Source organism: Capsicum annuum, chromosome 1 (genome assembly GCF_002878395.1).
Source record: "Capsicum annuum cultivar UCD-10X-F1 chromosome 1, UCD10Xv1.1, whole genome shotgun sequence".
NCBI classification, from domain to species: domain Eukaryota; kingdom Viridiplantae; phylum Streptophyta; class Magnoliopsida; order Solanales; family Solanaceae; genus Capsicum; species Capsicum annuum.
In genome coordinates, this window is record NC_061111.1 from 208,823,171 (window position 1) to 208,836,196 (window position 13,026).

Consider the following 13,026-nt stretch of genomic DNA (forward strand, 5'->3'; position numbering starts at 1 on the left):
TAATAGGAACCACTTACTAGAAATTTCTAAACTTAAAAGGTTTTTTTTATTTCGAATCTTGTAAGTAATATTTTTAGTTTTTCTTGATATTTTTTCAAAAATCAAGTAGCGACTCTGAAATTTCTTAAACTATTTCAAACTTTTCTTTAAGGTTTGAAATAGTTTAAAAAGTTAAAAAATAATGTTTTCCAACCCTTCGAATCAAAAATGGGCAAAACAAATATACAAAGTATTTTATGAAAAAATTGTGTTTGAAAAAAATGTAGTGTCCACCTTAGATGTCACATCATTAGACACATTTGGAGTTAGACAAAGATGCTTGCTTATTTTGTCATTTTGATCATATAGCTAACTTATGAAGTTATATCATACAAAATAAATATTCTATTTGTTTTTATGAAATGATAATTTTGCCCTTGATTGTCCTACAACTCACTCTTCTATAATATATTAAAATTTCACTATGTTAATTTCAGATTGCACTTGTAAAGTTACACCCTCATTGATCATCATCATCAACAACAACATATCTAGTATATTTTCACCAAATGAGGTCTGGAGAGGGTAAGCATACGCAGTTCATACCACTACCTTAAATGTGAGATAGAGAGACTGTTTTTGATAGACCCGCGACTCAAAGTAAAGCAATATAAGATAAGATAAGGAACAATAATGGAATAAGATACACTAGAAATTAACATATTCAATAATACCAGAAGCAAGATACCCCAAGTACACGCTAAAACATACAGCATCCTAACTCAGCCTAACCTTCTACTCTAATTCGCCTCCTCCACAACTTCCTATCCAGGATCATGTCTTCGATAAGTTAAAACTTGCTTCATGTATGGGCGAACCCACTTGCTTTTTTTGGGTGCTTTGGCACCCATTAAACTCGGCGTAGAATAAGTATAATTACATAAGAAACAGTGAAAAAATGATATAATATATAAAAAAGCACCCAGAGAACAAAAACATGACTGGGTGCTCTGGCTTTAGATGTAACTTTCTTGTCTCCTATCTTGGGTTCGAATCCCTGCACCCTTTATCTCACTTGAAACCATCCGTAACCAACCTCTCACCCTCGCACTAGGGCATTTGTGCTCCTCCTCACCACATGATCAAAACCATCTCAACCTCAAAGCATTCTCATCTCCGTCACTTTAATCTTTTAAATATGGACCTTTTTAACAGGCCAATACTTCGCCTCATACAACAAAATCGATCTAACCATCACTCTGTATAACTTTGGCTTTTAATTATATCTTTCCTAATACACCCACATATACACTGAAGCATTCTCATCTCCGCCACTTTAATCTTCTGAATATAAACCTTTTTAACATGCCTACACTCCACCTCATACAATAAAATGATATAACCATCACTGTGGCCTTTTTAAGTTTGAGAGGTACCTTTTTCTCACACCATCTGATTTTATTTCTTTGTTGCTTTTCATAATCATCAGACTGATCTTTTCATAGAATCATAGTAATATTGGTTTACTAGTTTCTATGACATGAAAAGTTTCTGCTTTTCATTCCGTTTGTTAACTTTTCAAGATTCTGTACAATTTCCATTGAATGCTTCTCTGTATTTTTTTCATTTATATATCTAATGGGTAACACCAAAAAACCTATTTTTTCTCTACACTAAAGTTGCATCATGAAAATTCCTCCAAGAAAACCTCATTTTTTTAAGCCTATTTTGCCAGGGTTCAAGAATGGAATTGTAAGTATGGTAACACTTTTCATGTTTTTTGTTTTCCTTTAGTTTGTATGCTGTATGTGTAATGTAGACTTTGAAGGATTCAGATTTGAAGTTCTTGGTTGTTGGAATTTACTATTATGAGTTCAAAATGTATTCTTTCTTGAATTTTTTGTAAGTTTTTCACATTACTGAAACTTGGAAGTTGGAAAGGGATGGCCTGGTAGTAGTTCATCATTGAAAAGAGACATGTATACTAAAGATCAAAAGCATAATCTGAGGGTGTGTTCAATATAAAATGTATTTAGAGGAAAATAACTTGTTTCTTACTTATTTTCTTTGTGTTCGGTACGCGAGTAAAAATTATTATCCTAAAATAATTTGTAAATATGTAACACAGAATAATGAGAATGGGTAGGGTAGAGTGATGTGTGTTTTAGTGGGGGAGGGGAAGGTTGGGTGGGGTGGGGGGTTAGGGGTAGTTTGATGTGTATTGTAGTGGGGGAGGGGAAGGTTGGGGGTGGGGTGGGGTGGGGTTAGGGGTAGAGTGATGTGTATTGTGGTGGAGGAGGGGAAGGTTGGGGGTAGGTGGGGTGGTGGATGTAGGTGGGCTTGTTGGGTGGGGGTAAGAAAAACTAAAAAATGACTGGGGTTGAATGAGGTGGAGCTGGGGAGGTGTGGTGGGGCGAGGGTTGTCCAAGTCCATATAAGGAGGTCAATTGACCATCCCGTTTCTGATGTGTGACTCTTAACAATTTGGACTGAGACGTAGTTACTATTGTGTACTCCGTATAATATATGTGTAGAACCTTTTGAATCTTCTCTGTATAAAAGATCTAATCTTTTTGGTGTACTGTCTTTTGAATCCCATTTTAGAATTTCTGGCTAATTAGAAAGGACGATATCATATTGGGACAAGGTTATTCTGATTATACATATTGTTGTATTGCAGAATGTTCCTATAGGTTTCTTGAAGTATTTGAAGGGACATGAACACATTGAACATGCACTACTAAAAAGGGGTGGCAAAGAGTGGCTGGTGAAAGTGAACGGCCGTCGATTTGAAGATGGCTGGAAAAAGTTCGCTAAGGAGCATGGTTTGCAGTTAGGAGATTTGTTGATTTTTAGACATGACGGAGACATGAAGTTTGAGGTTATCACCATCTTTGATTCAACTCATTGTGAGAGAGAATATGCAGAGTATTTGCGGCAAGAAGAAGGGAAAGATGTAGAAGAAGAACACGAGGAAGAAGAGGACGGCGAAGAGGAAGAAGACGAGGAAGAAGAGCACGAAGAAGAAGCTCATATTGTTGAAGAGATTTCCAAGGATTTTGAATTCAAAGGTGAATTTACATAATCCTATTTGTGATCTATTCCGGTTCTAAACTTCTTTTATAATACAAAAAACTAGATAAGTGATAAATTCATTTACTATGAAGTAAATTAATATGAAGGAAAGGAAGTTGAAAAATACTTGGTACGTATTGACAAGAAGTAATGAGTTGTGCAAGAAGTAATCAGCCAAAAAACTTTGGTGGATATTTAAATGCTGCTACTTGTTTTGAGTGCAATTTTTCATATTTAATTTCTTGAAGATACAAACAGTTACGCCTCAATACCCAGAAAGTTGGTGTTGTCTATATTAGTCTTCATCATCGATGTACCATTTAGTCCCTTTAAGAAATTCAAGTTACTGATGATGTAACAGAAAAACCGAGGCGCAGCATCGAGTCGTCAGACTTTGGATGAACTTTTATCAAGCCCTTAATAGTTATAGTAAGTTACTGCTACTGTTACGTGTGTTATTTACAAATATTTGTATCAGATGGATCTTTTTTCCTTTGGTTTGGTTGTCTAAAGTGTGTACTACAGTCTACATACCTATACATTTTTTGCTTAATAGAAAAAGGAAATTGTGGCGTAAAGTAATATCTCTATATGTATTTCATATCATTTTCTTTGATCGACATACTCTTCATTTTATCCTTTGCTACTTGTAATTATCATTGAACTCCGATCTTGCATCCTCTCCCATACTATATCTTTTTTGAAGTCCTAACATATACGGTTCCTCACTGAGTAGTCTTATCTTTTGTGTGTGCTTCATTTACATTTACTTGGCCTTAGTCACTGCTCCTCCGAATTTTATAAGTCTATGCATGTTCTGTTAACAGAACCACAGCCACAAAATGTTCTGCAACTGGTTGCCCCGGTTCCTCTTTATTTGGCATAGCATTCTATTTTGGATTGTTACTTTTCCGTCTACTGCCATGCCTTCGTTTCATTTTTCTTTTGAGTGCCATGAAGGAAGACTGTTTCTGAAAACAATAAAACAACAACATCATACCTAGAACAGTTCCACAAGTGGGGTATGGGTTTGGGGTGTTTGCAGACCTTACCCCACTGCATTCGTGGGATAGAAAGGCTGCTAAAAAATAATGTTTATTTGCTTTTTTTTTTTTCATTTAAAGAATTACAGTTACTGTGAAAACCGAATATGGTTTCTTGGTAGATCTCAAAACTCATTAGTTTCACACGAGCGCTCCAAAGGTCTCCATGAACTGATTAGGTACTTCTCCTTGTTCTAAGTAGAGTTTCATCTTCATTACTGTTATTTCAAAAATCTTGAAGACAAACACTACGTAATGCATGAAGTGTAGCTTTAATATAATATGTGGCAGGATCTAGAAAAGAAGGGCATTCCTTGTCTTCATTTTCCTTCAAGATCCAAGTTGGATTTTATTGTCCATAGATGAATCCAAATTCAAATCCAAGCACACTGCTCTAATGATTGTTGCTCATGCGTCCCCGTATTATCATGCAACAATGTATAATTCAAAATCATAAGCATGTACTTCCTCTGTAAACACTACCTAGTACTAGACAATATGAAAATAGTACTCCCTTTGTCCTATTTTATGTGATGGTATTACTATTTGAAAAGTTGAATAGATTCTTCTTTTGACTGTGTGTACGTAACCAATGCAACAGGAAAACCAAAGCCCAAGATCAAGACATCAGGCAAGGCTTTCTCCAATGTAGAAGCTGCTAAGCACATGAATCTCAGTCACTCTCATTTCATTTGTACTATTAGACCATATTGCCTTTCAGCACACTTTCTGGTAAGTTCACAAGTACATTGTACTTTAACAATTACGCTGCACAAAAACAAAGAACGAACACAAAAAAAGATGAACTCATTTCCTGCATAAGTTTATGAGAACAATTATTTCTTTTATAATTTGAATGTCTAAAACAAAGATGCATAGTGATTGCTTATTTGGCTACTGTTTCAGTGTATTCCAAAGAAATTTGCACAAGAAAACAGACTCCATGACAGGAAATGTATGATGATTATGAGGGACGAGCAACAGACATGGACGTTTAGTGTGTATACAAATGGCAATAACACTTGCATTGGAAGTGGATGGCATGAATTCTGCATTACGAAGTGCTTAAAGGAAGGAGATTGCTTAATGTTTGAGATAGTTTCCAATGGAGAAACACCGATATTCAGATTTCATGGCAAGTTTCACATCAAAGCCCGTGTTTTAAAATTTCATCCTGTTTTCTACTGTTTAAGTGTATCCTACTTTAAATTAATTAAGTGGGATGACTTTATGATTTGCAAGGATCCTATCTAGTTATTAACTTTTGCAGGTTCTCGATTTGTACAGTCTGAATTATAATTGGGATAATACCTAAACATGCATTTCAACTTGGCTTCAGTTGGCATCATGCCCTTGTACTTCGGTGTCCACAAGTAGGCACTTAAACTATCATAAAGTTGAACAAGTAGACACAGACGTCCCACATATAAATTAGCATCCATATTACCTCTTGTTGCTTTGGAGAGTCACCTACCATCTTTTTGTGTGTGCCTTCATCTACTTACTTTGTCTTTGTCACTGCTCCTCTGAGTTCTTGAGTCTATCCATGTTTTGTTGAATGACATTGATTGATATTCTTTTCGATGTAGATCTGCATTTGCTTTTTCTTTAGCTTTAGGATTCTGCCACTATTAATTGCTTCCATTTTGTTGCCATATATATTCTGCTGTGAATCTCATTACTTTTGTCTTATATATTTTTCAAATTCTTATGTTGTTCTACAAATGCATGCCCAATTCCCGTGGTTGAATTGAGGACAAAGTCTTACATTCTAGAGACTTATCATTTTGAAGAGTGTAAAGGAAATATTTTTCTTAGAAGCAATGTACAAGTAAATAATATCGCACTACTTTTGTCTTTAGAAAATCAATGCTAGTGTGAGAAGCTTTTGATTCTGGTATAAATCCCTTTGAGCTACTCTGGGTAGCTCTTCAAATGTATCTGGCTATTAATCATTTCATCGAGTAATATTAGAAAAGCTACTAGTTATATATGGCCAACCTAAGTTGCTCGAAGATCACTTTCGGGACCGCACTGGTGTCGACATAGCGTGGGTGTGGGATCCGTACCAGGTTTGATATACCAATTTTGGGTACTTTGACCAAAATTGACGGAGAAATTCGGGACAAATACAATGATTTATGTAATCAAAATAAAAGCTAAGGTGGCATTGAGAAACGGAATCTCCTCAATTTTCTCCCTGGAATACCTTTTAAATTTTTCACCTAATGTCTCATTATTTAGACATATACTCTATTTTTAGATATTAGAATTATTTTTAGCTAAATCCCCAGATCCGTGTCTATACCCTTGGATCTTAAAATTTAGATCATGAAGGATCCAACCTTTAGATCTGCACCTGAGTCTGAGTAACTTGTTGCCCGGATAACAGTTCCTTCTGTTAAAATTGGTCTTGGGCCTAACTCACACCCCAAAAGCTAGCTCATGAGCAGGAGAATTGCCCAAGACTTATAAAGAGACCACCCATTTCATTAACCACTAACGTGGAACTTTCTTTTCAATCTTTTTAACACCCCACCTCACGCCCAGACCTCAATCCTCAATTGGGGCTCAGACCTCAACTGGGCGTGGACAATCTCCCCGACATCTCAATTCGGGGGCCCAACATTGGGTAAGAATGGGCCCTGCTCTGATACCATGTTAAAATTGGTCTCCTTATATGGTCTTGGGCAATCCTTCCCGCATGAGCTAGCTTTTGGGGTGTGAGTTAGGCCCAAGACCAATTTTAACGTGGTATCAGAGCCAGGCCCACCCAGTTCATTATTTCCGATGTTGGGCCCCCCGTCTTATATTGTCCATGCTCCAGATGTCCAGCCCTGGGCGTGCGGGGTGTTGGAATCCCACATCGGTGGGTTAAAATGTCCTTGGTCTCCTTATATAGTCTTGGGCAATCCTCCCCTCACGAGCTAGCTTTTGGGGTGTGAGTTAGGCCCAAGATCAATTTTAACACCTTCGTACTTGAACTTAATGTTTTTTATTTTGGTTTTAAATTCATCTTCAGTTTCAGTTCTGACATTGTTGTTTCAATCAATAAAACTAGATTTGAGAGGAAGTCCATCCCTCCAGGCTGAAGTAAAGAAGAAAAATTTGGATGCTGAAAGAATGTCAGATAAAGGTTTGGAGAAAAAACCTTTCTACTTGTTTCAAATATCCCGTGTTTTTTCGTTCCATTTCTGATTGTAATGTTTCTTCTTTCTTCTTTTCTTGGTTACTCTAAAGCAATAACAGATGATAGGCTTAAGACCTCAGACGTGACTACACCGAAATCACAAGTAACTGCTTCAACATCTGCTGATGCCAACTCTCATTTTATATCTACTATTAAACCTTACACCCTCATATTTTTTGTTTTGTTAACAGTGATTCTAACAAATGTAACAGCAACCTTAGCTTACAATTCTTTACTTTTTTTGTGATAATGCTGTATTGATATATACATATATTGGGATAAATTTGAGCAGTATCTTCCAATGTCATTTGTAAAATCAAAAGGCTTACAGAAGTGCTTCCTACCAATGTTTTTCCATTCCAAAATCACTCAAATCCTAGATATCTTCTGATTAAGGTTGGAGGGATCTCAATCACGACACCACACCCATTGAGGCCTTGACATTAGAAGGCTAAATGGCATGTATAAAAAAATAACGCCTTAAGTAGTTGACTTTTAATCAATTGTAAGCACTACCCAGTGCTAGTCAATTTGAAAACACTGCTCCCTCATCCTATTTGATGTGATGGTATTACTATTGGAGATAGTATCCAACTCCATAGGTTATGCAAAAATTGCATTTAGCTGAAAGATAGCCTTTCAAGACATGCTCTATCTCATTGAAGCTATTATTTTAGTAATTTTGTTGGTGAAGTTTTACTTTTGAGAAATTAACTTCAATAGTTGTTTGCCCCTGAAAAAATAGCCAACAGATGTATAATATATGTATTAAGACTAGCGACTATAAATATTTTTGGCCGAGTGGCCAAATTTTTATCTTTGTATTCTTTTTTTGACATGACTTTGTTTAGCTAACAAATTCAACAGGAAAACCAAGGCTCAACATCAAGACATCAGGCAAGGCTTTACCCAATGTAGAAGCTGGTTATATGGACATGCATCTCAGTTACTCTCATTTCATTTGTACTATTAGACCTTATAGCCTTTCAAAGTATTGTCTGGTAAGTTCACAAGTACATTATACGTTTACCATTACGTTGAATAAAAAAAAAAGGAAAAAAGATACTAGTAAAAGAAAAAGGAAAAAAAGCTGAACTCATTTCCTGCACATCTTTTCGATAATTTGGAAGTTTAGAACACAAATACATATTGATTGTTTACTTGCAACTGGTTATAAACTGTTTCAGTGTATTCCTAAACAATTTGCACAAGAAAACGGACTCAACGACAGGAAATGTATGATAATTGTAAGGGACGAGCAACAGTCATGGACATTTGGTGTGTACACAAGCGGCAAAGCCACCTTCATTGGAAGTGGTTGGCATGAATTCTGCATTACGAATTGCTTAAAGGAAGGAGATCACTTACTGTTTGAGATAGTTTCCAATGGAGAAACACCTATATTTAGATTTCATGGCAAGTTCCTCGTCTAAACCCTTGTCTTAAAATTCCATCATGTTTTCTACTCTTTAAATATGTCCTACTTTAAATTAATTACGGGGGGATGACTTTATGATTACAAGGATCCTATCTAGTTATTAACTTTTGCAGGTATGCGATTTCTATGGTCTGAATTATAATTACTAAACACACATTAGAGTCGATATCCATTGTTCACAACAATTGGAGGAATAGGGGTAATTGTATATGATAGATTTGGAACATTCAAAGTAGAACCCGTATTACCTACCATCTATTTGTGCGTGTGCTTCATTTACTTACTTTGTCTTAGTCACTGCTCCTCCGAGTTTTTGTGTCTATCCATGTTCTGTTATCTGATCTTGATTGATATTCTTTTCAACATATATCTGCATTTGCCTTTTTTTTTTTTTAGCTTTAAGATTCTGACACTGCTGATCGATTCCCTTTTGTTGCCGTGGTTTTACATTATCCTCTGCTTCTTTGGCATAGCATTCTGCTGTGGATTTTACTACTTTATCTTACATATATCTCAAATTCTTATGTTGTCCTAGAAATGCCCCATTTCCCTGGTTCAATTGAGGACAAAAGTCTACATTCTAGAGACTTTTCGTTTTGAAGAGTGTGGAAGAAGGATATTTCTTAGAAGCAATGTACTCTGGGTAGCTCTGCAAAAGTATCTTGCTATTAATCACTTCATTGAGTAATATCAGAAAAGATACTAGTTGTATATGCCCAGCAAATTCCTCTGTTAACCAAAAAAAAAAAAAGTATATGCCCAACAAATAACAGTTCCTTTCTACTTGAATTTAATGTTTTTGTTTTGGTTTTAAAACTAGATTTGAGAGGAAGTCCATCCCTCCAGCCTGAAGTAAAGAAGAAAAAATTGGATGCTGAAAGAAGGCCGGATAAAGGTGTGAAGAGAAAAGACTTTATAGTTGTGCCTTTTCGTTCCATTTCTGATTGTAGTGTTTCTTTGTTTTTCTTTTTCTTGGTTACTTTAAAGCAATAACAGACGTTAGGCTTAAGACTTCGGACGTGACTACTCCTGAATCACAAATAGCTGCTTCAACATCTGCTGATGCCAACCCTCATTTTATATCTACTGTTCAACCTTACACTCTCAGATTTCCTGTTTTGGTACGAGTGATTTTAACAATTTTTTACTTGTTTTGTGATAATGCGGTATTGATATATGCATATATTGGGATAAATTTGAGCAGTATCTTCCAATGGCTTTTGCAAAATCAAATGGCTTTCTGAATAAATGTGAGTTGATTCTCGTGGATGAAAAACAGAGATTATGGTCAGTGTGTCTAGGGAGAATTGGCAATACTCACTTTGGAATTAAAAGGGGATGGCCGCAGTTCAGACTAGCAAATGGTGTTCAAGTAGGAGATACTTACAAGTTTGAACTCACCAACAATGACACAGTACCTATAGTGCATTTCCACTGTAAGTATTTTCTTTAATCTTCTTTTCGTTGCATGACCATACTCTGATGTTGGCATAATACATAAACAAACACTCAGACTTGGCCTCAACTGACAAGTAAACACTCCAATTTTGAGTATGCTCATGTAGACAACTTAACTTGTCTCTATTGTGTTAATTGAACACGCCACCTTACAAAATTATCATCTAAACACCTCCAAAATTTATGTGTCATGTCAGCTTTGGATATCTACGAGACATAGTTGAGACGAGTTGGAGTGTTTAGTTTCCAGTTGAGACCAAATTGAGGTGTCTAGTAGTGCACTCTCAAAGTTGAAGTGTTTACTTGCCAGTTGAGGCCAAATTTAAGTACTTGTTTATGTAAGATTCCTATAATGTTTTATACAACTCATCTTCCAAAATTTAGATACAGAACTGAGGTTATGTTTTTTTGAACAATTGTAGGTAAATATACTGGGAATTAAGGAAGTCAAGCATACTGGGAATGATTGAAGTTATCAGAAATTTTGTGAGCTTATGGTATCCATCACTGAGACGACAAGGCATATTTTTGTTTCCAATGAAGGTGAAGCTTTCAGTTGCAGTGTTGGCAACGAATGATAGTTGTAAGACAACCTTATGAAATTAGGAGTGTCTAATTCAACAGCAATCACATTACAACCTTATCAGAACTTGAAATCTTCAGAGTTGTCAATGTGTGTAAACAAAGTAGGTCAAACTTTGTCATAGTATTAGAAGGCAATTCAATGTTAAATCCATTCACCTTCAACACATGTAGGTCTTTCGCATTAAAGATCGCCTCTGGCAATTTGTAACGGGATTTTATTGCTAGGTCAAGTTCTTTGATGTTACAAACTACGAGTGTATCAATCCAGTAATTGTATATTTCAGGAGATTTCCATAACGAACATGGTAACGGAAGACAACACTACAGTATTTCCATCTTCAACTTTCGTCGACTTTGTTAACGTTTGATGCACAACATCAACCAGCATTGCTATATCTTTAAATGACAAAACAGAAAAAATAATCACCAAAGTTTAAAGAGGAGGGTGATTTACATGCATTGTTCCAAGTCTTGGACAATGTACTCAAAGGTGCAACATCTTTGTAAAGAAGCCAAGATGTACTGTAAAATTGGCTCTGGTAATTCGGATATTCGATCTGCTGCAGCAGCCATATTACTAAGGAAGACAACAAATATGATACAGAAGAGCCAACACACATAAAATAAATAACCAAAAGCAACTAGCTAAAAGGTTTGGATGGAGTAAAAATATGATGGAAAAGGGTAAAATATATCCCTTTATTTTTGTTTATTAGTTAAGTTTGTGCCTAGTTATGTAGGTCAAATATTTCTCTATTCTTTTAAAGGATTCAAATATACCCCTTTTCCGAAGGGAAATCTAGGTAGTTACCCACAATACATAGTTGCTCCTTGTGGGCAACTATGTAGATTTCCCTTGTTTTTTCAAATTTAACAAAAAATATTGAATATCTATTTTAGTATAATAAACAACTATAAATAGACGGAACGAATAAATATTTTCATTTTATTGTTACTTTCTCAGTCTATTTTTACTTGTTCGTTATTAACTTAACATACATCTTAATAATAAATCATAGAATAATTTTACTATAACATCATCTGAATATAATAAATTTAATGTTTTGAAAAGTACATTGCATAATGAGTAATATTTAGTAGCAAGAATAAATGAAAATAAATGAATAATTATTCATTGATATTTTTATTAAAATAAAAAAGTAAAATTAGCCAGGGAGTACAATGTTTTTCTTTGATAGAATCATAGTGTTGTATTAAAAATAAATATTTTAATTATTTATCTCTTTCCGTAAATTTTGTTGCCCTCCCCATTTCAAGTGACTTATTTTTCTTGTAATCCGTTTAGAAAAGAATGTTCTTTTCGCTCTTTAGCAACTCTTTAATTTTAATTTAGCAACTCTTTAATTTTAACTTTTCATATGATAAGTTTACAATCTTAAGATTGAAGGATATTTTGATACAATTTACATATTTTTAATGTAAGGCTACAAGATTCAAAAATTTCTTTATTATCTTAAACTCTGTGGCAAGTCAAAATAATATCAATCAATTTTGAAATAGAGGCAATACTTTTTTCTTTATAATATTCCAAGTATTAAGTAACTATATAAAGTAGCACTTCCCCAACTCATTTTTACTTGTTGCATTTCGTTTTACTAATGTTAACTTGACTAAATTTTAAAGCTAAATCGAAGAGGATTAATTAAATATTTTAAATTGAAAATTTAGATGTTAAAAATACAAAATAGTATAAGTTGCAATCCTTCTCATATCAATATAATAAAAAAATATATCTTAAAGTATTAGTCAATGATTATGCAGTTTGATTTTCAAAAAGCAAAAAATGACAAATAAAAATGAACGAAAGGAATAGTAATTAAATTTATAATTCTAAACATTATTTATACAAATAATTTAGTAAAACACAATTTTAATCAAACTTTTTTGATGGAGTGTGTAGGTAACCAATATAAAAAGGAGTTCCCTTCATAAATGTTCTTGTTTCTTGCGGTTAAGATTTATGAGTTCAAAATGTAATCTTTGTTGAAATTTTAGTAAGGGTGTGTTTGGTAGGAAGGAAAAAATATTTTCTTGGAGAATATAAGTAAACAAAACACTTTTCTTACTTTTTTCTTGTGTTTGGTAGGTAAATAAAAAAATTATCCTAAAAGTATTTATATGTTAATTCAGACAAATTTTTTGATCAATCGAACATGAGAAAAATGAAAACACACTCTAACTGCCTATCCTTTTATCGGGTAGAAAATAGTATTGTCGTGTCCTCAGTGACCAAGCTG

The 13,026-nt window shown here is 34.5% G+C and overlaps 1 protein-coding gene across 8 annotated transcripts; it reads left to right on the forward strand.

Moving 5' to 3' along the window:
• The first annotated feature begins 1,361 nt into the window (after positions 1–1,361).
• LOC107848454 (B3 domain-containing protein REM5) lies at positions 1,362–11,065 on the forward strand. Of its 8 annotated transcripts, none has more exons than XM_047408690.1 (12): positions 1,362–1,411; positions 2,660–3,050; positions 4,699–4,829; positions 5,004–5,232; positions 7,159–7,233; positions 7,338–7,390; positions 8,139–8,288; positions 8,475–8,703; positions 9,546–9,620; positions 9,713–9,846; positions 9,930–10,161; positions 10,606–11,065. In XM_047408690.1, exons 2-12 carry the CDS (start codon positions 2,849–2,851, stop codon positions 10,623–10,625), a joined length of 1,530 nt encoding a protein of 509 aa, XP_047264646.1. In that variant the 5' UTR covers positions 1,362–1,411; positions 2,660–2,848; the 3' UTR covers positions 10,626–11,065. The 8 variants fall into 8 exon arrangements, with proteins under 8 accessions (XP_047264646.1, XP_016548710.2, XP_016548739.2 ...); XM_016693224.2 differs by having other exon boundaries at positions 1,401–1,731; XM_016693253.2 differs by lacking the exon at positions 1,362–1,411 and adding an exon at positions 1,427–1,731 and having other exon boundaries at positions 10,005–10,161.
• Positions 11,066–13,026: the final 1,961 nt, after the last annotated feature.

What these genes read in the sequence shown, in the direction of transcription:
- LOC107848454 (XM_016693224.2), top strand. Translation starts at nt 1,666, where the DNA reads ATGAAAATTCCTCCAAGAAAACCTCATTTTTTTAAGCCTATTTTGCCA. An exon ending in TGACTACACCGAAATCACAA is followed by an intron (nt 7,391 to 8,138) that starts GTAACTGCTTCA and finishes GACTTTGTTTAG; the next exon opens with CTAACAAATTCAACAGGAAA. An exon ending in ACCTATAGTGCATTTCCACT is followed by an intron (nt 10,162 to 10,605) that starts GTAAGTATTTTC and finishes GAACAATTGTAG; the next exon opens with GTAAATATACTGGGAATTAA.